The 25720-nt window shown below is 42.1% G+C and overlaps 1 protein-coding gene across 2 annotated transcripts in view; it reads left to right on the top strand.

Moving 5' to 3' along the window:
* The window catches only part of Rcd5 (microspherule protein Rcd5), a 46663-nt gene that overhangs the window by 8233 nt on the left and 12710 nt on the right, over positions 1-25720 (top strand). Inside the window, exons 3-11 of one of the 2 annotated variants that reach the window (XM_075676752.1) lie at positions 10842-10942; positions 12444-12689; positions 13124-13165; positions 13288-13368; positions 13448-13557; positions 13630-13738; positions 13805-13943; positions 17621-17696; positions 21055-21086. In XM_075676752.1, coding sequence (XP_075532867.1) covers positions 10842-10942; positions 12444-12689; positions 13124-13165; positions 13288-13368; positions 13448-13557; positions 13630-13738; positions 13805-13943; positions 17621-17696; positions 21055-21086 — 936 coding nt within the window. Of the gene's footprint in view, positions 1-10841; positions 10958-12443; positions 12690-13123; positions 13166-13287; positions 13369-13447; positions 13558-13629; positions 13739-13804; positions 13944-17620; positions 17697-21054; positions 21087-25720 lie in introns of both variants that reach the window. The other variant, XM_075676751.1, reaches the window with a different exon arrangement.

Genomic DNA, 25720 nt, shown 5'->3' with positions numbered 1-25720 from the left:
TATTTAAGTACTCTCCTATCTGTATTGTTTCTAAAAAACTCAGATGTTGCAGATTCCTCACTAAGTTCAAAGGATTTTTTTGTCTTATTGTTACTTGGTTTTCTGTAACATAGGCTACTCATGCTGTAGCTTTGGGTGTTAAGGTTGGTAGCCTCACGCCCAATGTGTAGTAGAAAGCATCTTCTATTTGCCGTGCACATCACGCATGTGACCCCTTCACATAATTTGTTACATTTTGAAACATTTGCAATTAGACAGAGCGAACATTAGGCAGTTTAATTTATGATAAGTGGCAGCTCAGTCGTCCAAGAATGAGATTAGACACACTTAAACTAGGCATTGTATGGGGTATTATTGGCCTTGGTGAACTTAAAACTGGGGAGGCTTATACAGTGCTGACTAACGGGCACGTCTGTTACGTTACAGAGGGCTTCCGCATAAGAGGCAATATGGAGTAGGATTCCTAATTCATAAGGACATAGCAGTCAACATTGACGAATTCTACAGCATTAATCTGAGTCGTAATAAAGCTGAATAGGAGGTTAGAATAAGGCAGTTCAAGCCTACGCTCTAACCTCCAGTCACAATGATAAAAAATAGAACAGTTTTATGAAGGTGTGAAATTAGCGATGAGAAAAGTGCGAACTCAGTATACTGTAGTCAGGGGTGACTCCAATGCTAAAGTGGAAAAAAAAGCAGGCTGGTGAACAAGCAGTTGGCAACTATGGCATCGATTCTTGAAACACTGGAGGAGAGGTGTTGCTAGAGTTTGCAGAAAGGAACAAGCTCCAAATAATGTATACTTTCTTCAGGAAGCGTAGCAACAGGAAGTGGACCTGGAAAAGTCCTAATGGAGAAACGAGAAATGAAATAGATTTCATACTCTCTGCCGATCCCAGCGTAGTGCAGGATGTAGAAGTGTTGGGCAGGGTAAAGTGCAGTGATTGTAGGTTAATGAGGTCTAGGATTTTCTTCAATATGAAGAGAGAAAGAGTAAAATTAGTCAAAAGAAACAGGCCAACCTAGATGCAGTAAGGGTAAAAGCAGACCAATTCAGGCTGGCGCTTGCAAACAAATATGCAGCTTTAGAACGGAGATGAAGATGACAGAGAGGTAATGAATGAAACCGTAACTAGGCTAATTTTGGAAGCAGCAATTGAAGTGGGAGGTAAGGCACTAAGGCAACTAGTAGGTAAGCATTCCCAAGTAACAAAGGACCTTATAAAGAAACGACAAAGAATGAAAGTGTCCAACTCAAGAGATTAGATAGAATTTGTGGAACTGTCAAAACTGATCAACAAGGCAAAAATAAGGGAAATTATAACGTGAGAAAGACTAAGGAAGCAGTAAAATATGGACACAGTATGAAATTAGTGAGAAGGAAACTTGGCATAGGTCAAACCAAGGTGTATGCACTGAAAGATAAGCAGGGTAATATCAGCAATTTACAAGATATAGTAAAAGCTGCAGAACAATTCTATACTGACCTGTACAGTACCCAGAGCAGCCACGCTACCTCCATTCAAAGTAGTAATGAATAGGATACAAAGGCTCCTGAAACTGGCAATGAAGTTAGAAGGGCCTTGCAAGACATGATCCAGAAATGAGCGGCAGGGGAAGATGGAATAACACTCAATTTAATCGAAGATGGAGATATCCTGCTCGAAAAGTTTGCGGCCCTTTATACACATTGTCTCACGACTTCAAGATTTCCAGAGAACTGGAAAAATGCCAACATTATACTAATCCACATAAAGAGAGACCTTAGAGAATTGAAAAAATTATACGCCCATTAGCTTGCTTTAAGTGTTGTATAATATATTCAAGATAACTTCCAATAGAATAAGGGCAACACTTCAGTTAAACAAGAGTACAGGCTAGCTTTAGGAAGGGATACTGTACAGTGATTCACATCCATGTCATCAATGAGGTAATCGAGAAATCTGCAGAGTACAATCAACCTCTTATACAGCTTTTATAGATATTGAAAAGGCATTTGATTCAGTAGAGATACCAGCAGTCACAGAGGCATTATATAAACAAGGAGTGCAGGAGGCATACGTGAATATCTTGGGAAATATCTGCAAAGATTTCATAGTTACCTTGGTTCTCCACAAGAAAAGTAGAAAGATACTTATAAAGAAAGGGGTCAGGCAAGGAGACACAATCTCCAATGCTATTCACTGCATGCTTGGAAGAAGTATTCAAGCTATTAAACTGGGAAGGCTTAGGAGTGAGGATCAACGACGAATATCTTGGCAACCTTCAGTTTGAAGATGACATTGTCCTGTTCAGCAACACTAGGCACGAATTACAACAAATGATTGAGGACCTTAACAGAGAAAGTGTAAGAGTGTGGTGGAGTAATATGCAGAAGACAGTGTTCAATAGCCTGGCAAGGTAACAAGAGTTCAGGATTGTCAGTCAGTTTCTAGAGTCTGTGAAGGAGTTTATCTAGGTCAATTACTCACAGGGGACCCTAATCATGAGAAGGAAATTTACAGAATAAAAATGGGTTCGAGTGCATACAGCAGGCATTGCCAGATCGTGACTGGGAGCTTACCACTATGATTTAAAAGAAAGGTCTACAATAACTGCTTTCTACCGCTGCAAACATATGGGGCAGAAATTTGGAGGTTGATGAAGAAGCTCGAGAACTAGTTAAGGACTGCACAAAGAGCGATGGAATGTAAAATGTTAGGCATAACGTTAAGAGACAGGAAGAGAGCAGTGTGAAGTGAGCAGAGAATAAAATATAACTGGGCAGGCCATGTAATGGGTAGTATGGATAACAGGTGGCCCATTAGAGTTACAGAATGGGTTCCAAGCGAAGGGAAGCACAGTTGAAGACTGCATAAAACTAGGTGGGGTGATGAAATTAGGAAATTCACAGGCGGAAGTTGGCATCAGTTGGCGCAAGGCAGGGGTAATTGGAGATTGCAGGGAGAGGCCTTCGTCCTGCCGTGGACATAAATATGGGCTAATGATGATGATGAAGCTAGGACAAGCACAGAAATTTCTGTACTTTCTTGATTGAAATTTGTAGCATTGTGCTACTTGCATGTAATTCATTTCACTTTCATAAAAGCTCCAGGAATTTAGGTTGCACTTCATTCACACTCAGTGCTCTGTATGTTGGGTACCATCGCTATTTAGTGTGAGCAGTTTGCCAATTATTATCTGCTCAAAATACGGGCAAGCTAGTTCTTGAAGAGGCACTTTGAGGCAGCAAAGGGGTTTATCTTGCTGTGCATCATAATAGTCACGTGAACCCTTAATAAGACAAAGGAAACATTGTTCGGCAGTAGAGAATCAAAATGGTCTAGCACATTATGGCCTGTTGCCTCCCCCTCTGACCCTTTTTTTTTTCTATTTCCAGCTTAGCCATTATGAAGCATCAGACAGAGATAGAAGAAAGATAACTTTAGGTCAACAAAGTAATTATTTGGCTGAAAGGCAGTGCTTTTGTGCTGCTGATTGGTTTGCAGAAAATGCAACAATGCATGCTACTATGAATGTGTGCAAGCTAAATAGCATTTCAAGATGGTTTCCTAATGCAAGGCAAAAAAAAGAGTGCTCCTTTAAAGCTTTCATCGTACACATTACTTAAAGGGACCCTGCACTACTTTTTATCAAAGTCTGGAAATGTACTTGAAGTTGAAATAGACTACTTCAGAAATACTTTGCCACAAGAAGCACTTCAATGTGTTCAGCAGAAGCAGAGTTACGGCAATCAAACGGCCCCTACACATTGCTTCCGCTCCATTTTCAATGACTTGCGCTGTGGAGGCTATGGCGGAGTGAGGCTTGTTCACAACACTTTGCCTACAGAATGTCCCCATGGTGTGTAGTTCAAATATGATTTTGGATGCTCTCGTAGACACCTTTGCTTCTAATTTTGGCTTCTACAACGCGCCATACATGATTGTCTTCAGCAAGCCGCAGTGTGCTCAGTCCGCAGGCTCGTCGCGGCACCCCGCAAAGGCGATAGTGCACAAGAGGGCCTGAGTGTGTCCTTACGCTCGTATGTTGCAGTCTGGCCATGCTACGTGGTGCGGACCAGCTTTATCTTGCGACAATTGACAGACGGATAGTAACCACACCCAACTTGCACGTTTTCAAACACTATCAACAACTTAGTAGAAAGCGAAGTCTGCCAAGGCATCTAACCAAGAGCGGCCAGGAGTGAGCGCGGGCTGGCAAGCATGCATATGGTCTGACCAGAAGTTTTGCATGGTTTGAGGCTAGTGACTGTTCAGAATGAATCGAAAATAGCAAGATCCGATGGCTACGACGCCGATAAGCAGCCACAGCCTACTGTGAGCAGATGACAGTGGACTTCTCCTGAAAGTACATAACTCTTATCGAAATTCAAAAGCAGATTTTCACTTGCTGCAGCCTGTTTATTAAACTGCGTCAATAAATATACAGAGTAACAGTACAAAGAAGCACACTGTTCCAAACATCCTTTTCGATTGATGTCAGCTATTGGCCAATAGCAGCCACATATAGGAATCTGCTATAGTACGAAATAAAGTGACCAAAAAATAGTGAGATGCAGGCTTGTGTTGAAAAGAAAGCGTTTTAGAAAAAGCTGACTTCGCGCTCTGCTTACCTGCTCTAGACGTCGTGCACAACTGCAAAATTTGGCCGAGATGGTCACAGCAGCATATGCTATCTGCAAACCGTTTTTTTTCACAAAGCTGGAGGGATGGTGCAGGATCTCTTTAACAAAGCTTCTTTTTTATTTTTATCACAAGAAAAATGTGCTTGCAACAGATGTGTCTCCTTATTGTATCTGCCGAAAACAGTTATGCTAGAAATGGCTTTACTTGAATAAGGAGATATACTAAAGGAAAAACGTAAATGTGCAGATCCCTCCTACCTCGCAGTGCATTTGCATGCCTGCCAACTCTCCTGATTTACTTTGGAGGCTCCCTATATTCCAACCAGTTGTCCAAGTTGTATGGGCACTGCCACAAATCTCCAAAATAACCCAACCCCGCTGCGAAAAAAGGAAAAAGGAAACCTTATGCAGAACAGTCGCATCGTAATTGCCATTATGTAGGTTGCTAGCTTAAGTTAGATTGAAATCCAAGCCATTTGTGTTCTGCACTGAAGGCCTAACTCAGTTCACTTCAAATTGACATTCGTTGAGGAGTGCATGTGAGGCAAGTGTCTGATATATGTTGCGTAATGGCTAGTTTTTTTATGTCAACTTTGTCATAATACACCTGTGTTATGTGGTGAAGCATAACAAGGGTGGAACAGGGCCACTGTTATCGGACATAGTATGTGTCTTAATTATATGCACGTCTGCACCATCACTGGTCACAGTAGGAGCACCAAGACATCTAGTAATTGTACTGGGAGCTGTTTCAGAGCTGTTTTTGACGTTGCGGTGGGACAGGGGAAAAAAAGCTAAATTTTGAATTATGTTCAACAACAGTCAACAAGACACAGTAAAAACAGCACATTAAAACAAAAATATAGCAATATGATTTCGTTAAATGACATCAGCATAATAACACCTTTACTGATTGCTATTTCAACTATGGACTTCTTTTTTTTTTTTATCTATCAACCTGAGTTGTTTGCTACTGTCATATTTTTGCTTTTAGTATACAACACTGTTCATTTGAAAATGCGGGTTGTGCAGAATGTTTCTCCAGGCTTTGCAGTGTTGACACAAAGTTTAAAATTGTGTATAGATATAATTGTTCTTATACACTTTAGAAACAGTACACAATACTCAGCAGAGCTTTATCCTCACTTACATGTCTTCAGTGTTTGTAGTAGTTCTTAAAACCCTTTTTTCCATTTCTGCATAGCTCAGTGGATTTTGTTTATACATATAGCCATGAAATTTGTGTTAGTAGCTTTGTGGTGGTTGGCAGGGCTAAGAGTATGCTTGAATATGGGCATATTCTAGTACACTGTAGTGATGGTTTACTTGATAAGCTCTGTCTCCTACCCCCAACCTCTGCCCTTTTTTTTTTTGTACTGTGATAGCAATTATATGGACACTCCAAGCGCATTTCTGCCGTCAGTGTCTGCGTGAGGTTCTATTAAAGTCTAAGGGCGATAACACCATCACTGCATGCTCTGTGCTGTACGTGCGAGTATAAGCGTGTGAATTGAGTCGATTATCGCGGCTATCATGCCCGCGTGAAAGAGGTGAAAGCAGGGAGGAAGCGTGCCATCTTTCGTCGTGCAGGAGGCACCCAACGTTACGAGGCACTGGGGAGGAAAGGGGGCCGACGTTCTACACCGGCTGCAACTGCACATGTGGTGTCTGTGCCCAGTCACACGGCCATATCTTGAGAGCAATCTGCATTGGGGACAGAGTCTAGGTGTTTTGCGGCAGCTTGTAACTTTGTGTGTGCTGTGTGTTCTCAGCACTTACTTTCCATTGAAGCGATAGCAAAAATGTCACTTCACTCGCTGCTGCGGTTGGATTTTCTTACAACAGCCTTTTGGCAGCGAGTTTCCACAGTCATTGAGTGAGATGTGTTCCATTTGCTTGTATGTGTGTGACACCATGCTTGTTAATTTAGTTAGTACGCCTATGTTTACAAGTTTATACAGCTGATAAAGCTAGTATCCTTACTTCGTATAGCTGCCCACTAATTTGCCATCATAATCGATGCTTCGCCTTTCGGGCTAAGCTGCCACTTTTGTCGATCTCGGTGACCACCGGACTAAGTCACATATTTTCAGTAGCCAGCTTTACTTGTGCCTGTGTTTGGCTGTGCGCGCATTACACCATGCTTGGTAATTTAATTATTAAGCGAATGTTTACTGCGATTTATACGGCCAGTAAAATTACGAACCATACTCTGCTATCGCTCTGAATGCTTCACCTTTCGGGCTAAACTGCAACATTTTTCTTTGTGTGTTCTTTTCGATTATGTGAAAGAAAAAAAATTTTCCTCTTTGTTAAAGACATCATCTTGTTTTCAAGCTGTCAAACATGACATTGCTTCGATCCTTGATATGTTGTCTGGGGCTTAGAAGTCCTTAAATCCTGAGAGCTTTTTCGCACAATAATATGGTAAACTCAGTGGCGTACTATTTTTCGAGTCAGGGGACAGGCCATCTCTCTCTCTCTATCTGTCTATATATATATATATATATATATATATATATATATATATATATATATATATATGCTTACACAGGGTGTCCCACGTAGCTGGACAGAGCCAAGGTAATGTTGTTTGCTGTCGCTCGGCGATACTCTGATTACTTTTTTTCATTCTGCATACATCTATAATTCGTCCTAATTAATTAACTTCTCAAATATTATAATTAGATGAAAAGTGTCGATGAGAAAATTGTCGAGCGACATGAAAAGCTCCCAATACAGCTTTCTGTTTCTCAATACGTGCTACATAAAAGTGCTTTTCCGAACGTGAAAGAAGCCTACGAATACACACACGAAGTGCCTTGAGCAGCTAGTCTCGTGGTAATTTTGCCTGTATTCGCGGGCTTCTTGCATTCTCGAAAAAACACTTTTATGTGCACATATTGAGCAACAGAAAGCTGTATTGGGAGTTTTTCATGTTGCTCGACAATTTCCACATTGACACTTTGTGTCTAATCATAACAATTGAGAAGTTGATTAAGTAATTATGACTAATTATATAATTAGGCGGAATGAAATCTGAACACAATGTTTTCTCCATTTGGTTTTGGTGAATTCACACTCTGACACTTCTGCACATCTACCAATCGAATGGATTTGGTGACACCACTGAACCTGCACTGATTAAACACAATCAAATAGGTTTTGTAAATAATAAAGAAACTTCAATTTTATTAGCACTATGATGACCACTGTGCTATGGAGCACAATCACAATGTGAAGGCTACCAATGTGAAGACAACCATTGGTTCCTCATGGTCATGGAGCCTATGCTTCATACAGTGAGTTTCGGCCGGTTACATCTATCTTTTGAATATTAAACTGCATTCTAGAAGGCCATTTTTCAAGCAACCTTTCTAACTTATAAGTTGTTAAAATATCGCCAATTGTTCATTTAGGTCATTAAAAAAACGTCGCTGATTGCTAAATAGAAAACTTTGCTGTAAACAGACGAAAAAGTCACTAAATCCAGTGCACGGAGTAAGACATTTAGGAGGTGAAACTCCCGTCAGCGCGAGCGAGCGCGGGCGACCAGATAAAGTCAATTGTTGTATGCGCCGACGGGGCCATATACAGTGGCGGCGCCATGCGGTGCGTCGTAAAAGCCGCGGCGAAAAAAAATGCAGCGCCCGGGAACCGGCGCGCTCTCAACGGCGGTAATTTCTTTCCAGGCCGCCAGCACGATAACGGCTCCGCGGGCTTGTGACCTTTTCTGGTCGCCGCAAACAGCGGAGTTTCCTCTCCTAAATGTTTCTTGCTCCGTGATCCAGTGACAATATTGCTAAAATAGTGGCACTAATGAAATACTGGTAAATTATAAAAAGCAAATGTGATTTTGTGTTTTCAAAGATGGTTAGATTAGATGGCCCAACAAACATGGGATGATGCAAGGGATGGTAGAATAAACTCGTCTTGGACTGCCCAGTGACGGCTTTCTCGACAATTCAGGCTTGCAAGGCACGTCCCGCAGGTGTCGTGCTCTGCAAAGTATGGTAACCCTAACTGCTTAGTGTGGCTGGTCGAGTGTCATCTGCTACAGCACATGGTGGTGACACCCGAAAAACAATCCTAGCTGCCCAAGCAGGGGATACGTAATTAAGAAGTCGCCCCCATTGGCGCAATTCTGAGAGAAAATTTGGCACCAGCTGTTCTTTTGTTGGATTTGTCAGTGTGCAGCTGACATTGTCTGCTTTCAAAAGTGTGTGTGTGTGCGTGTGTTTGTGTGCGTGTGTTTGTGTGTGTCGGGGGGGCCAAATGGCCTACTTCTCCCTTTCACTTCTGACTGTGGGGCAAGGGGCATGCCTCGCCCCGAACCAGTATATATGCCTAAGACAAGCATGGTGTCATGCACGCACAGGTAAACATAAACACATCTCACTCGATAACCACGAGCGCTTGCTGTCACAACGCTGGTGTGATGAGTGCTGGCAGCGATAAGCAAATGCTTCGTGCTGCCTTAGTTTTATCGCGAGGACACCTTTCACGGCCGAGTAAGTGAAAGCAGTCTTGAAAGTACGGGAACTTCAATTGCATTATTGGGGTTCTATTGCACTGTTGACAGACCAAGTAGTCTGAATCAATGCCTAGATCAAGAGTTGAAAGGCTATACTGCAGACTTGCAGAGGTGGGGCAATTTACCAACTGGAACCAAGTAGATGCTGTGTGCTATGTACATACCGGAGATGAGTGCACTGAAGAATCAGTGTGGCTGAGACTCCGCATGCATCTGGTGGAGAGGCCAGACCTCCCTTATCACGGCTTCAAGTGGCTTTATGTAGGCTTGAGTGGTCTTAGTCGAGACTCCAGGCGCCGTGCTCCCCAATTTCAAAAATGGGGAAAGGGAGGCAAATGACCTACTCCCCCCCCCCAGTTCTGAGGGGGGGCAGCCTCTCCCCCCCTGGTAGGTATGCCTATGCTTAGACCATTTAGTGATCTGAGAGGTAGACACAAGCACCTGAGATTTGTGTTCTGCATTTGTAATAGAATGGCCACTTGTTTTTGATAAATGCACATTTGCACTGGAGTTCTAAATATGGGCTTCTAAATTTTCTGGAATATATTGTTGGTATTGTGTCATCTTATGTCTGGATATCAAATGTAAGCAATGTCATTTCACATTCCTGGCTATTCTATAAATATTTTTGCACACATTCCTAGCCATGGCACCATAAGTTGCAAAGTCCTCGTGTGCATCTTTGTTAATGCTGCAATGGTGTAGTAACTTATACTTGTACAGTGTCAGTGTAGCACTTCTGTAATGTGGTGAATTTCAGTGCTCTTCAGAGCTGCTTCTCATTCCAAGTTCTGAGAGCTAATAACAATATATATCATTGTTGTGCACTCTTTTTTTCAGTAATCATTCAGTAGTGGGCCTATTATATGTAAGATAGGATTGTGTGTGAGTAGAGATCAGCAAGTTGTTGTGACCTGTTTCAATGCTGCTAGAATTGTAGTTTGTTATTGTTAAAGTATCATTGTGCTGAGCAGCATCAGCTTTGATTTCATCTGAAAGCGGCTCTGTTGCAGTGCTTGATAACTGTTGAGTCTGGTGATGCTTGGTTCTCTTTTGAAGAGGATAGAAAGTGCCTCTGTGATGTATCAGCAGTGGAAGTTCAGTAATATAGTTAGCCTACTGGGTTTCCACGAATCTTTGGTAGTAAGTAAATTCATGCTATAAATTTTTATGGTTTCACTGTTGTGCCTATCGGGAAGATATTTATTGGTTATAAGGCACGTTTGGTAGTGTGTTATTGGCACAATTTGTTTGCCTTGGACTGCAGTTCTTGTGACCTTTTTTTTTTTCAGTAAAAGCTTTGGTAATGCTTAAATTGCCTGTTTAATCTTTTTCTGAGAGAGCTAAGCTTAAACCCATTACATTGTCTGGCTGCTTGATGCTTGTGATGTAATTTATGCATTGTTTGTCTTTTGCTCATGTAATTTGCTACCCTTGTCAGAAATAAAAAAATGTTTATACCTGTATTGTGTGCTGTTATCTCTCTTAACAGCCCTTTGTCTGAAATGATAATTCTAGGGAGGGGGAGGGGATGCAGCACTTGCACGTCTGCTTTATTTGCTAAAATGACGTTGAGGCATATTGGTACGTCAAATTTTTTTTTTTATTTAAAGATATCTTTTGCATTCAGTTTTGTCCTCTCTCCTTTTCAATGGGATGACATAATGCTCTTCATTTCAGAATCTCCACCAACAATTGGAAATGTGAAGGGTGCTTTTTCAAATTCTGACGGTGAATCGGCACCTAGGTCTGCCCCGGCTGTGCCCCATTCTAGCCTTAAGGTCAGCACTTACTTGGTAAGGTGCCGTTGTGACATGTTTGTTCCATCAGCATGACTGGCACTTTGTGCAGGCATGTGTTTGTTGCACAGAAAAGTCTGTGTGTCCAGAACATCACAAGTGCCAAATATTGGAGACCTCGGCAGTTGAGAAACAATGTCAGCTAGTTTGGGAATAGTGCTGTTATAATACTTAATGCAGCCACTAGGAACCATTTATTTGTTCCTGGCCATTATCGAGTGCCACAAGAAGTCACTGGCATGTTTAGTGAGTACGCATATTGGTTAGCCGTTTTAGGTAAGTCTTTAGCAACTTGTGGAAGTAACTCCTGAATGTCCTGTGTTGAAATTTAGAAGGTTGAATAGTGGTTGTTGCTCATAAATAAATGTACTGTATTTGAACTTTGCCTCTTGAAAAAAAAAAAACTGAGCCATTTTTCTGGACTGCTATCTGTATTTTAGAATGACTAGTGCTGTTTTTACATGAGGATGTAATATCTTTTAGACAAGCCCTTCCAAACCTTTTGCGAAGACTGTGAATTAGTCTCACATTAAGGGATGCCTACTCATGAATCTTATCCATCAGTTTTTGGTGTTCCTTGTATGAAAGAGTCACTGAAAATTAAATGCTGCCACACCTTGGTGGCCTTCCTCTACTTTTTGTCGGTCCAGCTGCTCATTTCTACCAATATGATCATGTTCCAAGTTGCGTACCATGCTCCATCCATCATCATGCTGAGCTTTTGTATTTCTAGGATCCTTAATGCCGTAATCCACCATCGCATTGCCCGTTGTCGAAAGCCATTGTTGGCGCAGTGGTATCATACGCCACCAGATCGTGCCATTGCCCTATCAGTGATACGACTTCTGTTCTTCCCTCAGACAGACGTGCTGCTTAGTCACGACATGTATGCAGAAGTGGGGCAAGGTCTATTATGCTTATAAATGCATAGGAATGTACACAAAGTGGCAAAGATTTCAGAAAGGTGAAAGAGCAACCAGTCATTTTAACAAAGCTGTAGGCTCCCTGCTGCTGATACAGGAATAATATTTGGCCTGAATGTTCATGGTTGTATTGTCTAGTTACTTTGCTGGTTTATTTACCCTGTTCAAAAGGTGTTACAAGGAAACCTTAAGGTTGTGAGAAAAAGAAATGTTTTCTATTGTGAGCAACTATTAAATGTCACTCACATGAATGTGCATTCTTCGATGATAACTGACGCTGTCAACACAGATATGGGAAACACCTGTTGGAAATCCGTATAGACTAAAATGAAACTACTGCGATTCTCTTTAAATACTTGGCCTGTGACTTGTCCATATTTGACTGAACAGCTCATATCTGTGTGCACAACTTTTGTTGCACAATACTGTTATATCTCGAAGCAATAAGCAAAAATAATAATAATTGCACTGTTGATTTATTTGCGTGTTCCTTAAAGGTTTAACCAAACTTTGCTTGACCAGCATTCGCATGCTTTCTTTTTGCTCCCTTGTCTGTATAGCCTGAGCACTTGCAGAAGCGACGCAGCTCATCCCGATCCATCAAGCGCAAGAAGTTCGACGATGAGCTTGTCGAGAGCAGTCTGATCAAGACACCTCGTACACGACCTTTGCCTGGCACTCCTTCAACATCGCTGACTCAAAGTGTCGCCCCCGTTGGTGGCTCTGGTTCAGCGCCAGTGCTGGCCACTTACTCAGACAGCAGTCAGGTGGACTCAATTGTCCCCATATATTCAGAGCGGAAGAAGGTAAGCACTGGTCTACAGTGGCATTGCACTTAAGATGAGTGATTGTAGGAGCTCACGCCGACCGTTGGTGCTGATAGCAAGCCTCAACTACATTAATCTTGAACTAATCTTGCCTATTTTACAGTTTGCAAAGAGCCAAAGTTATCTTTATTTGTGGCACCCTTTTCGCTCAATAACATGTACTTTAAGTTGGGCCATTTTTAGAGGCTAGGATAAGGCAAGTTTTGTTAAACAAAGCTTTTGTGCTCTTTTAACAGATTACAGCACACAGGCAGTTTAACTACTTGATACCGTTTTCTTTGGTTAAAATTTCTAAAGATCAGAGGGTGAGAATTGCTATAATCTCATTATGTGTCCATTGTTTCTTATCCTTTCTTTTTTCCATACTAGGCCATTTTATGAATAATTTAAATAATTGTGGCTTTTTCTTTTAGACATCGAAGTCCACACCAAAACGAGTGAAAAAGTCTTCCAAGGTTTGTACTCTAAGAGCCTTTTTATTTTCTCTTGTTTTACTATTCATGATGTGCACCCACGCGAATTAGTTGTGTGCAGTTTCATTACAGAGACAGTACCATGCTGCAATTTTTTTCTGTAGAACACTCAAGCCTTGGTTACAAAGGACCTTGGTCGATGGAAACCTCTTGATGACTATACGCTTTGTTTGGCCATACAGCAAGTAAGTTCAGAGTTAAAGAGCTTGTAATTCAGTTCCACTGTGTATGCATCTTATTTTGTATTGCTTCTAATACTACTAGACAACAGACTTGGAGACTGTGTTCCGTGGAGTAAAATTTTCCTGCAATTTTACCCTGCAAGAAATCAAAGAAAGGTGGTATGCACTGCTGTATGACCCAGTTATATCCAAGTAAGGGTAGCAATCAGTTTGCCTTTGGTTATGCTTTGTGGTTGATATCCTCACACAGAATTTTTTATCCAGAATGGCTGTGACCTCAATGAAACAGCTCCACCCAGATGTATTGGCTGGTGTACAAGCCAAGGCCCTTTATAGTCAAGAAGAAGAGCGTATCTTGTATACCTTTCCATCGGTATGTTTGTGAAGATATTTGTATATTTATGTTGGCCTGGGACTTAAATGTGTCCATCCTGTTCAGACAGCACAGCCCACAATTGAGAATTTCCAAGAACTTCTCATCAAACATCCGGATGTGTTTCTGCCCTCACGCACACCGAAGGAGTTGTCGTACCATTGGACATTAATGAGGCAGTATTTCGTCTTGCCCGATCAAATAAGTATGTACTGCATTTTCTTCATTGTTCTCAGTAATCCGATAACCTTTGCTGTGCAAAGTTTAAAAACATATATAATTGCATTTCTTGTGTGCCTATTAACTGAGGTTTGGTCATGTAATAAATAGTATATTCATTTCAGGGGATTCTGAGGGGGGAGCATTAAGATAATCTGGATTGATATGTTACAATTCGAGAATACCAGAAACTCTACAGAATGGGCACAAAAATGAAAGATAAGTTTGGCAGAAAATTTCACATGGCTCCTAACTTATCAAAATGCATTTTGATGTCTTTTACCCAAAATCACTGTGCCTGTCAGTCTGCCTATCGCATTTACTCAATTCCTATAAGTACCACTTAATCTTACAAGTGCCTTGGCCTTCATAGGATATCGCCTCTCTTGTAAATAATGCACACTGAAAAGATTCCGGCAGGGCCTGCCTTACAGTGAATGTCTGCATTAATGCAATTATCAGTGAAGCAATGTAGCAACACACCATATTGCCGCCGCAGACACCCATTGTGTATGAGGCATGTACGCAGCCGGGTTCCTTTCTTGCACTTCTTACTGAACACACTGTGCCATATAGAAGCAGCACTCTTAAGTTTGCATGTGGCACTTGTGTGGATATAGGGGGTGTTTTTTTTTTTTTTTTTTAGAACCATACACAATTAAAAAGAAATCACCTGTGGCAGGTAGTGTAATTGTAGTCCTTGCAATCAGTTATTCAAAGTGGCAGACATTACTTGCATGAGAAATTGAAAGGCATATTTTGACGAATTAACGAGAAATCACTAATTAATGTTTTCAATAATTACATTGTGGCACAAATTGCAATTCGCAAAGTGTAGCCAGTGAGTCTGCAAGGGATATTTTTTTTAAAGGATACCATTCTTTTAGCAATAATGCACCTGAATTCTTGATCAAATGGTTGCAGCTTGCACGTTGTGCCTGTATGCTAGACACAAGCCTTGTGATTGCCATTGTAGTGAAAGGTGACAAGACTTTGCATAAAAATTTTGTTTTATCGGTATTGCTTTCTTCACAATAGCCATCTTTTCTGTATCAGAAAATGTACTGCTGAAGTGAGTGCCGTGGCCAAAATGAAAAGTAAAGTTGTTTTCACCCTATGTGTGCCCTCATTTTCCCTTGAATGCCTACCAGGCTTACTAGACTTTGAACATTTTCTTGGGCTTTCTTTTAAATGCAGACAAAATGATACAACAGAAGGTTGGGTATTGCAAGCAACTGATATTGGTGTATCCTAATATGGGTCCTGAGCCTGGTATATTGGCATTGTGATCATAAAGAGTAGTCCTTCATTAAGAAGAACAAAAATACTCTAGGCTTTTTTCAGAACATTGCTAACTACCTACAGTTGGTTTTGTCTGTACAGAAGCCTTTGCCTATTTTTCTCTTTTAAAACTTGCTCTGTGTTAGCTGGGACTCCATGTGTACGTGTGTAGTATGTGTGTGCATATGTATTTGTCTGCATGTTGTGGCAGACCGCACTTACTAAATCCTTTTTGTATCTACATCCATAAACCTGTGGCATAGTTCATTGGCATTTCACGTATGATTTTCCCAGAAAGCCTTGCGTACTATGGGACAACACTGTTAGGACACTCACAGAGCTGATGCCATTTTATTCCAACCTTAGCACACCTGTTCGTCCCCAGCTACCACAGCTAACTTTGGTTGGTTACAAATATTGTACGTATACGAGGTGTGTCGCAAAAGTTTGTGCAGTTTGTGCACAGACTTTCAGGTACATCAATGTGGTCACCTTCACAATACTCTTCATTAGACACAATACCCTGGTTCCACCTCCTCTTTCTTTGCTGAAACCACCCTTTGAAGCCCTCTTTTCTTAAGCACATCAGCAGCGAGGCCATTTTCTTTTGAATTGTCGTCTCATCTCTAAAATGCCACCCCTAGAGCACCATTTTGCAATCGGTAAACAAAAAAAAGTCACAGGGGGCTAAATACGGTGAGTAGGGAGGGTTTTCCAGCAGTGGTGAAATTACATGCCATAACTCGCACACTGTCAGTGCAGAATGCACAAGGGCATTATCATGGTGCAGAATCCAGTGCCTCTCATTTGACAAATTTGTTTGCATGTGGTGCACACAATCTTTGACACTTCAGTACCTCCACGATAAAAAGCTGCATTGACAGTTTGACCTTTGGATACAAATTCATCATGCACAATTCCATGGCAGTCAAAAAGCACGACCACCATGGCTGATTTTTGCTTTGTTCTACTGTGCTATTTTTTTTTTTCTGCCTTGGCTCATCTTTCTTTTTCATTTTTTGCTCTGTGACTTCAGCTCAATGTATTCGTAAATCCGTGTTTTGTCACTGGGGATGACCCTTTGCAAGTATTCATTGCTGCTGTCAGAAGTTTTCCAAACAATGCACCATTCTTTTCATCACAATTTTTGCTTGGGAGTTGGCAGTTTCGGCAACATTTTGGCACAGACCTTTCCTTTTTCTCTGTTTTCAGTCAAAATCTGGTGAATGTACTTCTGCTATCATTCTAACAGTCATTTGGCAATCATTGAGCACTAGAAAACGCATACAATCAATGTTTTTGTCTTTGCATGAAGTAGAGGGGTGTCCTGATCTTGCATTGACCTTGGGGTTTTCACAACCTTCCCGAAAATGCTGGACCCATTTGAACACAGTTCTTTGGGGCATCCTTTCCATAGGCCTTTTGCAACATTTGATGAATTTCTGTACCACTCTTGCCTACTTTCACACGAAATTTGATAATGACCCTTTGTTTTATCTGCCGATCTCCATTTCAACAAAGACAAGAAGGGGGTTGCACAAAAGTGCATGCACAAAATTCAGCCTTGTCATACCGCAGTCTGGACTCATAGCAAAGGTCAACTGGGTCCTTTTGAGTTTAAAAAGTAACAAAGAGTGGTATGACTATACTCCCTCTTTTTGCTGGCTCACTGCGTTGGGACGGACCTCATACCTTACTTTTTTTTTCATCCATATTTCTGCCAAGTGGACATGCCTTGAGCACTGGCTGGCTTGAATTCTGCAATTGCAACATACTTTCTAAAGCACGAATAATTAAAAAATAATTATAATTGCTTAGTTTCCTTGAGTTTGCCACCCTGAACAATGTGTAACCTTTTCCCTCCTTCACAAAAAAAGAAAAAGATATGTTGCTAATATATATATATATAATATGGGTTTTTATGTGCCAAAACCACGATCTGATTATGAGGCACACTGTAGTGGGGGACTCCGGATTAATTTTGACCACCTGGGGTTCTGTAATGTGCACTTAAATCTTAAGTACACGGGTGTTTTCACATTTCGCCCCCATCGAAATGCGGCTGCCATGGCTGGGATTCGATCCTGCGACCTCGTGCTTAGCAGCCCGACACCATAACCATTGAGCAACCACGATGGTGTTTTTTTTTATTATTCTTTTTTTTTTCAAGCATCTGTTGTTTTGCAGTGAAATGTGAAGACACTCATGTACTTAGGTTTAGGTGCATATCAAAGGACCAGGTGGTCAGAATTAATGCCAAGCCTACCACTAATTCATGCCTCATTATCATATGGTGGTTTTGGTTCATAAAACACCAGAAATAATTTTTTTTAGCTGTTGTTTTCTACTTGTGCATTACATAACTGTCTCCACTTGGTGCAGTTCCTGTGAAGGAAGAAGGGGACTTTTCGCTGAGCTTCTCTGATTTAGATGATGATATTGCAGATGAGCAGCTTGTGTGAGTAGTCTTTCTTGTATTAAGCCTGTAGTACTGTTGAACTCTGGAGGGAGCTTTAGCTTGGGCCCTTCCCTATTCAAATACATGGTAAATGCATTATTGAACCACTTTGGACAAATCTTGTTACATTTAAATGGAAAATTCTGCTTCTAGTGACTTTTATTGTATTCTAACTTAAACCCTCAATTTATTTTACAAACATTGGCAAAATGCAACATACGCATAAGACTATTCTGTGACTGAATTTATTAGCATCTTTTATCTTGGCTGTATGTAGATGGTATCTAGATGGTCTGTATCTAGATGTTACTGTCATATTGTCTACTAGACATCACAAAATTTATCCAGCTGAATGTTTATGAAGCTACAAATTAGTTACATTCATTTTGTCTTCCTGAAATTAAAAAAAAGAAAACGTTATTTCACATATGTGTTCCTACATATGAAAGTTACGCAAGAGGAGGTCCCATGACTCATAGCTGAAGGGAGACCTCCCTATAAAATAAATGGATTTGATAAGTTTAAAATTAAAAGTGGCAGAATGATAACTGGAAATTACTGAGACACACTTTCAAACACAGAAAAATGGCAATTGGAAAAACCTGCACTTAAGGGGTTATTTGCAACTTATTTAAAATGTTACAGAGCCAAAAATATTGTTATAATCAAATAATGAAAATAGTTTATTGGAAAAAGGTACGCACTTGTATATCTGTTAAAATTGAGATGAGCTGTTATATGAATACTGGTAAAGATGCAGTTCTAAGTGGTATTCCAGAAGGTAAGAGCTGCGAATAATACAATTTATTTACTGGGCTTCATTTTTGGCTAAGGAATATTATATATAATGGCAGGCAAATCTATAATGGATATTATAAAAATGATTAACCTTGTTGAATACATCAGTGGTCAGAGGCGTAGCGAGGGAGGAGGGGAAGAAGAGCACATCGAGCACGTTCACTCCGCCCCCTCCTTGAAGTTTCTGTGCACCAGGGATGCCTGGCATACGATGGCATGTTACAACACCTGTCTGCCCCGCCCCTTTTCCCCTGTCAAGTGTGTGGCCCCTCCACCGAAAAAACTCTTTTGACTACACTGCTGCGGTGGTTAGAATATTGGTGCCTGCTTTGTACAGAAGGATAGTGAGGTTGAATTTGAGCAGGATGGCAATTTCTAAAACATTATGTTGTAGCAGCAGAAAAAAACACTGTTTTGGAATGAACTACAGGTTATAAACAGCATCATTTTATTTTGCATTGTTGAATCATGACATATGAGGACAGGTATTACCCCAAGATGGTGTCCCATAGGTTAGAGTTAAAGGGACCCTGAAATGATTTTGATGATTTTTTACAAATGTACAGAGTCATTAGGGTAGGCGCTTCTGATCATTGAGTGACGCATTTAAGTGCTCCGTGTAAAGCGTGTAATTTTTTATAAGGCCTTAAAAATGTGTACAGTCAAACCCACTTATAACAATATTCAAGTGGCAGGAAAATTCCATTGTTATAACCGATAATTGTTGTGACCGGGTTGCATGAAAAAAAAACATGAATATGGGGGTGGCTGGCTGTTCCAAAAAAACTGTTATGGCAGAAAGGCCAGTTCTCCACCCCACCACCTTCCTCCATCCAGCTTCTGATTGTGGTGACTCCTCTAACTATTTAAATCTGCTTCCTGCGTGCCGCGATCGCATGTTGTTAAGTCGCAGCATTCGGCGTTCAAGAATGGCACTGCTATAACAACTGCAAACAAGGGTCACGGGCGGCAAGTGATATATGAGCTCCACCGGGGCATCGCTTTGGTGGCACCAAACAGCGCCTTTTAAAATATGCAGTAAGGTTGCCGCGGCAGCATCTCAGCTCGAGAAATCCAGAAGAAACGCTGGGACGAGATCGTCGCAAGCATCTCGCCATGTACTTCCCACTGGCTTGCCTGAGAAAACCGCATGTCAGTCCTGCTTGCTTTACGTGAAACTTGCCGACATCCTTCTCCAAGGCATCCAGGTGCTCCACGTAGTGAAGCAGAAGGTCCCTCGCGAAAACAAGCCCATGAGGGATTGGATCATAAACAGGACCCCCTGCGGGGTCAACGTTGAAGCAGCCTGCCCTACCGCGTCAGCGCTGCCGTCGTGGCCGTCGCTGTCGCTATCCGATGCAAACACATTCACGACGATTGCGTCATCAGTTAGAAGCACTTTGCTTCGAGATCTATAGCAGTGCGCTTTCTTCAGCAACGTTGTTGTGCATTGCCGATGATCAGCGGGTGGATCAGCCATCTTCTATTTCAGCAGCGAGTCAAACGAAGCTGATAAACTAGATGGCCAGGAACGAGTTCGATGCAACGAACAAACACAAGCATGAGTGACTTAATCTGTTAGTATAATTGCGCAGAACGAGGGCCCAGCAAGCAATCTGGGAGCAGTGCCGGCAGCATTGTAACATAGAATAAAAAACCGTTGTAACTTGTCAGCACAGTTGGGGCAGTCCATGTTTCAGAGGAGTGGAAGGGCGACGGCAGAGATGCATGCGAGGCAGGCGGGCATCTCTCATGGAGAGAAGCATGCGGCAGCAGTTGCGGTGGCGGGCGATCGTGCAACTGCTTGCATTTCACTTTTTTTCTTTTCAAGGATTTCACATTCCATTACCTTTCAGCATGGGCACCCAGCAGCCAGACTTCATCGGTATAACCGATAATGCAGCATGGGGACATTGTAGTACGCAGGTTATTTCTCCCTAGAAAACATACAAAAGTTGGCTGTGCAGCAGCTTTTCATTGTTATAACCAATATATTGTTAAAACCGGTATCATTATAAGTGGGTTTGACTGTATTGCTACCAATCACAGCGGCGCTGCTTCCCCGTGTTTTCAGTCACCCCCTCCCTGTTGTCGTAGTTATCCCAATTGGCATCAGTAAAGCCAGCTGTTGGATTGGCTACTCAAGTCGCATCATCTATAATTTTTTCAGCTTCATGGTGAACAACTGTTCATGATAGTTGGAATAGTCATTAATTCGTTTCTACAAAAGAAAGCAAGAGAATACACAATGACAATTTATCACTACACTGAAGCACTTCCGGCATGCAGCAAGTGTCGTCTGCTTGTGTTACAACAATCTCAGTGTTGACACGAGTGGGCGGTCAGTGCCGGTCTCTGGCTTTCTTTTCATGAGCACTATGGATCGTCCTTGTTACATTGTGGGCTGCAAATCTTTTGTGTGTTTTTGTGTGTTTATGTCTGCTTGTGAGTCGGCTTATTACTAAAACACTTAAATGAAGATATTCCAGTTTAGTGCAAGCTATGAGGCTAGGTTTAGGAAAAGAAGCTTAAGGCAGTTTTCTTTTGCTTCCTTCCATAGTGATTGGGTGAAGGATGAAGCCCTGGAGCATGGTAAGTCTGACTGAGGCCCTTGCTGATGACATATCAGTGTTTTGTTAGTTGCTGTAGGTTTTTATTACTTCACTAAGCTGTGGTACAGCTGCACTAATTGCGCCAAAGTGCTAATTTGCGAGTTACTGGGCCAAGTTGCCCCAAATAGTAAAAATGCCTCGAATTGCGCCCAAGCTGCCAAGTGCTTTTGCCTGGTGCCCTAGGTACTAGCACCAAGGGCCAGTGGCGTAGCAACGGGGGGGTGCCGGGGGGCTGGGGGGCCGTGGGCTCAATTGTGCGCTCTGTAGCCTTTGACCTCGGAATTTCAGTTTGTGTTCAGGCATCATATTCTCATGATCAGCAGCAGGTGGAAATGGTAGTTCCACGTGAAATAACCATCTTGCACCTTTGTTTGAATAACGAGTTTTTTTTTTCTATTTAACTTTGTAATTGGTGCCCAAACACAGTTCCACATCAATTAAAATTAAAATGGCTCTGACAAACTTTATTTCTGGCCATGGGGTGATTCCACGAGAGATGAAACATGCATGTCTGCTTGATATTTTTGTTTTGTTTGTTTCTTTATATGTTATGTAGGAATATTCAAACTGCATGGAACCGAAAATTTTATTCCCGAAAGGCTTTCCCAGCGAGCCAAAAGAATATCCGAAGTTGGCGGCGTGAGCGTCATCCTATTGCTTACCGCAATATTTTCCTATTTCATGGCCACATTAAATGCAAACTAAAAACACTGTGCCGAAAACCTTTTCTGCTCATTTTAAATCGCTTCACAGTAAATTGGTTCCATGCTTATTTTTATGCTGTCGAGAAACGAAAATAAGGTAAAGGAAATTCCAAACATGGCCCAAATAAGAAAAATTTGTTAACTGATACAACTTGGCATACTTTCTATTTCACACAGAAACTTAAAGAAAGTGTCAAACATAGAACATTCTATTTGCAACATTTATACAAAATATTATCATCCTACATAAAACACAAGAAAAAAATAGTTATGCAATCACTCGTTCCAGTTTGTTAACATTTACTCTCCTTTAAAAGAAGAAAAGGTAACAGCTGCCACAAATGAAGGAAGGTTTGCATGGGTTTTTTATTGTGGCAAGAACAGAAAACGTGTTTTCTGCTTTGTTTTCGGAGGCGCAAGAGAGAACAAACTCGACACTACTTGTGGTGCTCGAACGAATTTATTGCGTTTCCTTTGCAGTTACTATTTAAAAGGGTTCGATCAAAGGGTTCATCTAGCTAGTGGCAGCCCTCGCAACGGACAGCGCGCGTGTCCACTTGACTGATCACAGGCACACATCTACACATTCCATGACTGAATTCCCAGCACATGTGGCACTGACTTCCACTCCACTGACTTCTGCCGACGATGCTCCTCAATGGCTGCAGCAGGTGCATGAAGCAGGGCCACATTCTTGATGTTGCCACTAAGTCTGGAGAGCATCTCATGTTCCGACTGAATGGAGGCGGTGCTTCCAGACCTCAGGTTGTGCAGGGAAGTTTGGTGCTTAAAGGGACCCTGAAACGATTTTGACGATTTTGTACAAACATACTGAGTCGTTAAAGTTGGTCCTTCTGATCATTAATTGACGCATCTAAGCACTCTGTGTAAAGCGTGTAATTTATTATAAGGTTATAAAAATGTACATCGCTGTTGATCGCAGCGCACCGCTCGGCTGAATTTTCAGCCGCCCCTAATCATTGGATGTAAATTGCCCTAATGTCGCCAGTAGAGCGAGCTATCTGATTGGCTGCCCAGCGCGTTATCGATAATATTTCCCGCTTTATGGTTAACAAATGTTGTTCGTTACAGTTGGAATGTTAGTTAATTTGTTTCTGTAGAAGGAAAGTAACAAAGAGAATGCACAAGAACAATTTCTCACTACACTTAAGCATTTCTGGCGCACAGCAAGTGTCGTCTGCTTGTGTTACAACGAGCTCCGTGTTGACAGGAGCTCTGCGGTCAGTGTCGGTCTGTCTTTTTGTGAGCACCATGATTTGCCCTGGTTACGTTGTGGGCTGCAAACGTAGCGACTGGCAATATGTCAAGCTGCGACATCATGTCCTACTGTAAGGCAGCAGATGAGCGGAGTGGCTGCAACGCACATCGGACTGTTGCTATTTGATCAGCGCCAGGATTTGAGTGTTTGTAGCCGTCACTTTACACCGGAGGATTGCTACCCCAGCAGTCCAGTATTCAGGTAAATGCAAGCTTGACCGTGTCGTTTCACGGGATAAGCAGAAGCGCAAATGTGAATGGTCTGCACGGTGCAGCCACCTGGTGGCACAGAGCTCAACCATACACAGTAGCAGTAACGAAGTGTATTCTTCTTTGCTGCTGGTATAAATTTTTCGTAGGAGTATGATCATTAACATGTTGTTTTTGTAAATGTTTGAGATTTTTTACACTTGATCCATAGTAAAATATTTAGCACGCACAACTAACAAGGACACAGTGAAGGGGGACACACGAGCACTTCACTGTGTCCCCCTTCACTGTGTCCTTGTCAGTTGTGCGCGCTAAATATTTTACTATGAATTCGTACCAACTTGCCCAACTATCAGTTCTGCTGTTTTACACTTGGTTAGAGCAATATTGGCTCTTTGTTTGGCTGGTTGAGCTCTGTGCCACCAGGTGACTGGACTGTGCAGACCGATCAGGCCGCTCGTATACGTCTACGTTAAAGTTCCTTCGTCAGCTTGAGTTTATGCCTCTACCCCCTGTCTAAACGCCCAGCTCGCCTGTGGTTACCGGAATAACAGACGCGTTTAGCACTGCGACAGAATGCTCGCAACGCACGCTGCTTCGATAGCTTTTGTTTACCCTGTGGGTTCAGCTGCCAAGCAGCTGGCAGAGAGGTCGGAGAGGCTTCGTGCCCTCGCTCCTAGACAACCAAAGTTGACAACACAACATAGCATCATAACGCAGAGCCAGTGAAGGCGGAGCTTAGCCCCGATCACTCCGTGGACGAGTTGAGGAGAAAATGCATGGCTATGTAGAATGCAACTTGTAATCATCCTTAGCTCTCTTAATATGAGACGCTTCACACAAATTGTGGTGCGAATGATTAACTTTAGCTGTACCCTATGCGTCTACAAAATTTGTCTGAACCGTTTCAGGGGCCCTTTAAGGAATCTGCCCACACCATCGCCAGCATTCTTCCCGTGCCCAGTAGTGAAAAATGTAGCACCTCACGGATGTATACTTGGAGTTGCACAAATCGTACAGTTGGTACCTATTTTTAATATGGATCGATACACCATCGCTGACGTACGTATGTTACGGGATAGTAGATGGGTAGCTTTTCATCTAACACTTTGTGCACTCTACCTAGGGCGTAGCAGGCATATGCGGCGTCGTGATGCATGTCGTCGCTTATGACAGAAAAGCTGTGTGTTGCTTTCCTTGTTGTGGCGACACAGGTGAAAATGGAGATTTGTTTCTTGTGCCAGTGGTACGATTGTGCTTCATTTTAGAGAAGGACAGTCCAGTTCTTTGCAATGTCAATGTGCAGAACAATGCTTCCATGCTGCTTGCACTTCTTTGCCTCATGAACAGCCGTGGCTTGAGTGCGGCATATGTGTTCGTGAGGAATCCATTTGGTCACCCATTTGCCGAGCTCTTTCAGAAAAAGGGTGGAAGATCACGTCTTCTTGATCAAGTCGCCGCTTTCCCATACAAAAAATGTGACCAATGTCCTTGTCAACCATTCCCAGACTGGCCAAAGTGAGGCTTTCACACCATGGGCAGCGCTCGCAGTCACCTAGCATGCAATCTGTGGTTGGGGAGCCACAAAGGCTCAATGCTTTCATGCCTCTTTCATGCCTTCCAATGAGATTTCCAAGCTGGTTACGTGCTCAAACGCAGACACACAAAGGTTGGCATTAGCACAATACACAAACCTCTTGTTGTGGTGCGAGCAGCACCCATTTTGGATGCTGGCTGTAAAACTTTGACAGGGTGGTGGAACTTTAGGCCGAGCTGCTTTGAACATCTGGAATGTCTCGCAGATAGATGAATGGAAGATGGTAGCTTCAACGGTGAACCATCAGAAGAAAGGTGGACGTACCTGTTCAAGTCATCAATTGCTTCTTCCTGAAAGAATGCCTCGTCTGCTTCATCGCAGGTGTCACTAGGTGAAGACGGTATCCTTGAGGCGCGTAATGCAGTGCTGGCAGACCTCATCAGTGTCGCAAATATCCTCAACCTCTGGCAGTAGCTTTCGCAATGAGGCAACATCCAAAATGCTTACGGAGTGAAAATTTATTTTCTTAGCGATCTTCTTCTTGTGAACGTGTAAATAATCGGCACAGAATACTCACAGAGCTATGAGCCACATGCATCACGTGTAGACGAAGTCGAAACGTTTATGCTGATTGGCACCGCACCTTTTCTATTGCTTTTTCTGCGCTGCTTTTGTGACTGAGCCTCTAGAATGCTCTAGAATGTCTTGCAGTTTTATGAACAAGGCCCTCTAAAGCTTTTCACTATGAAAAAGTGTCGGCCACGCTCATTATCGAAGGACAATGTCCATCTGGTGCCACCCATGACCTCTTCTGTTCTCGGCATGGGAAAGCTTGTCAGGAAGGTGCTGACAAAACATCATCAATTAGGTAACTTCATCAGCCTT

The sequence above is a fragment of the Dermacentor variabilis genome, unplaced genomic scaffold (genome assembly GCF_050947875.1).
Source record: "Dermacentor variabilis isolate Ectoservices unplaced genomic scaffold, ASM5094787v1 scaffold_12, whole genome shotgun sequence".
In the NCBI taxonomy this organism is placed as follows: domain Eukaryota; kingdom Metazoa; phylum Arthropoda; class Arachnida; order Ixodida; family Ixodidae; genus Dermacentor; species Dermacentor variabilis.
This window is presented reverse-complemented; position numbering and strand designations above follow the sequence as displayed.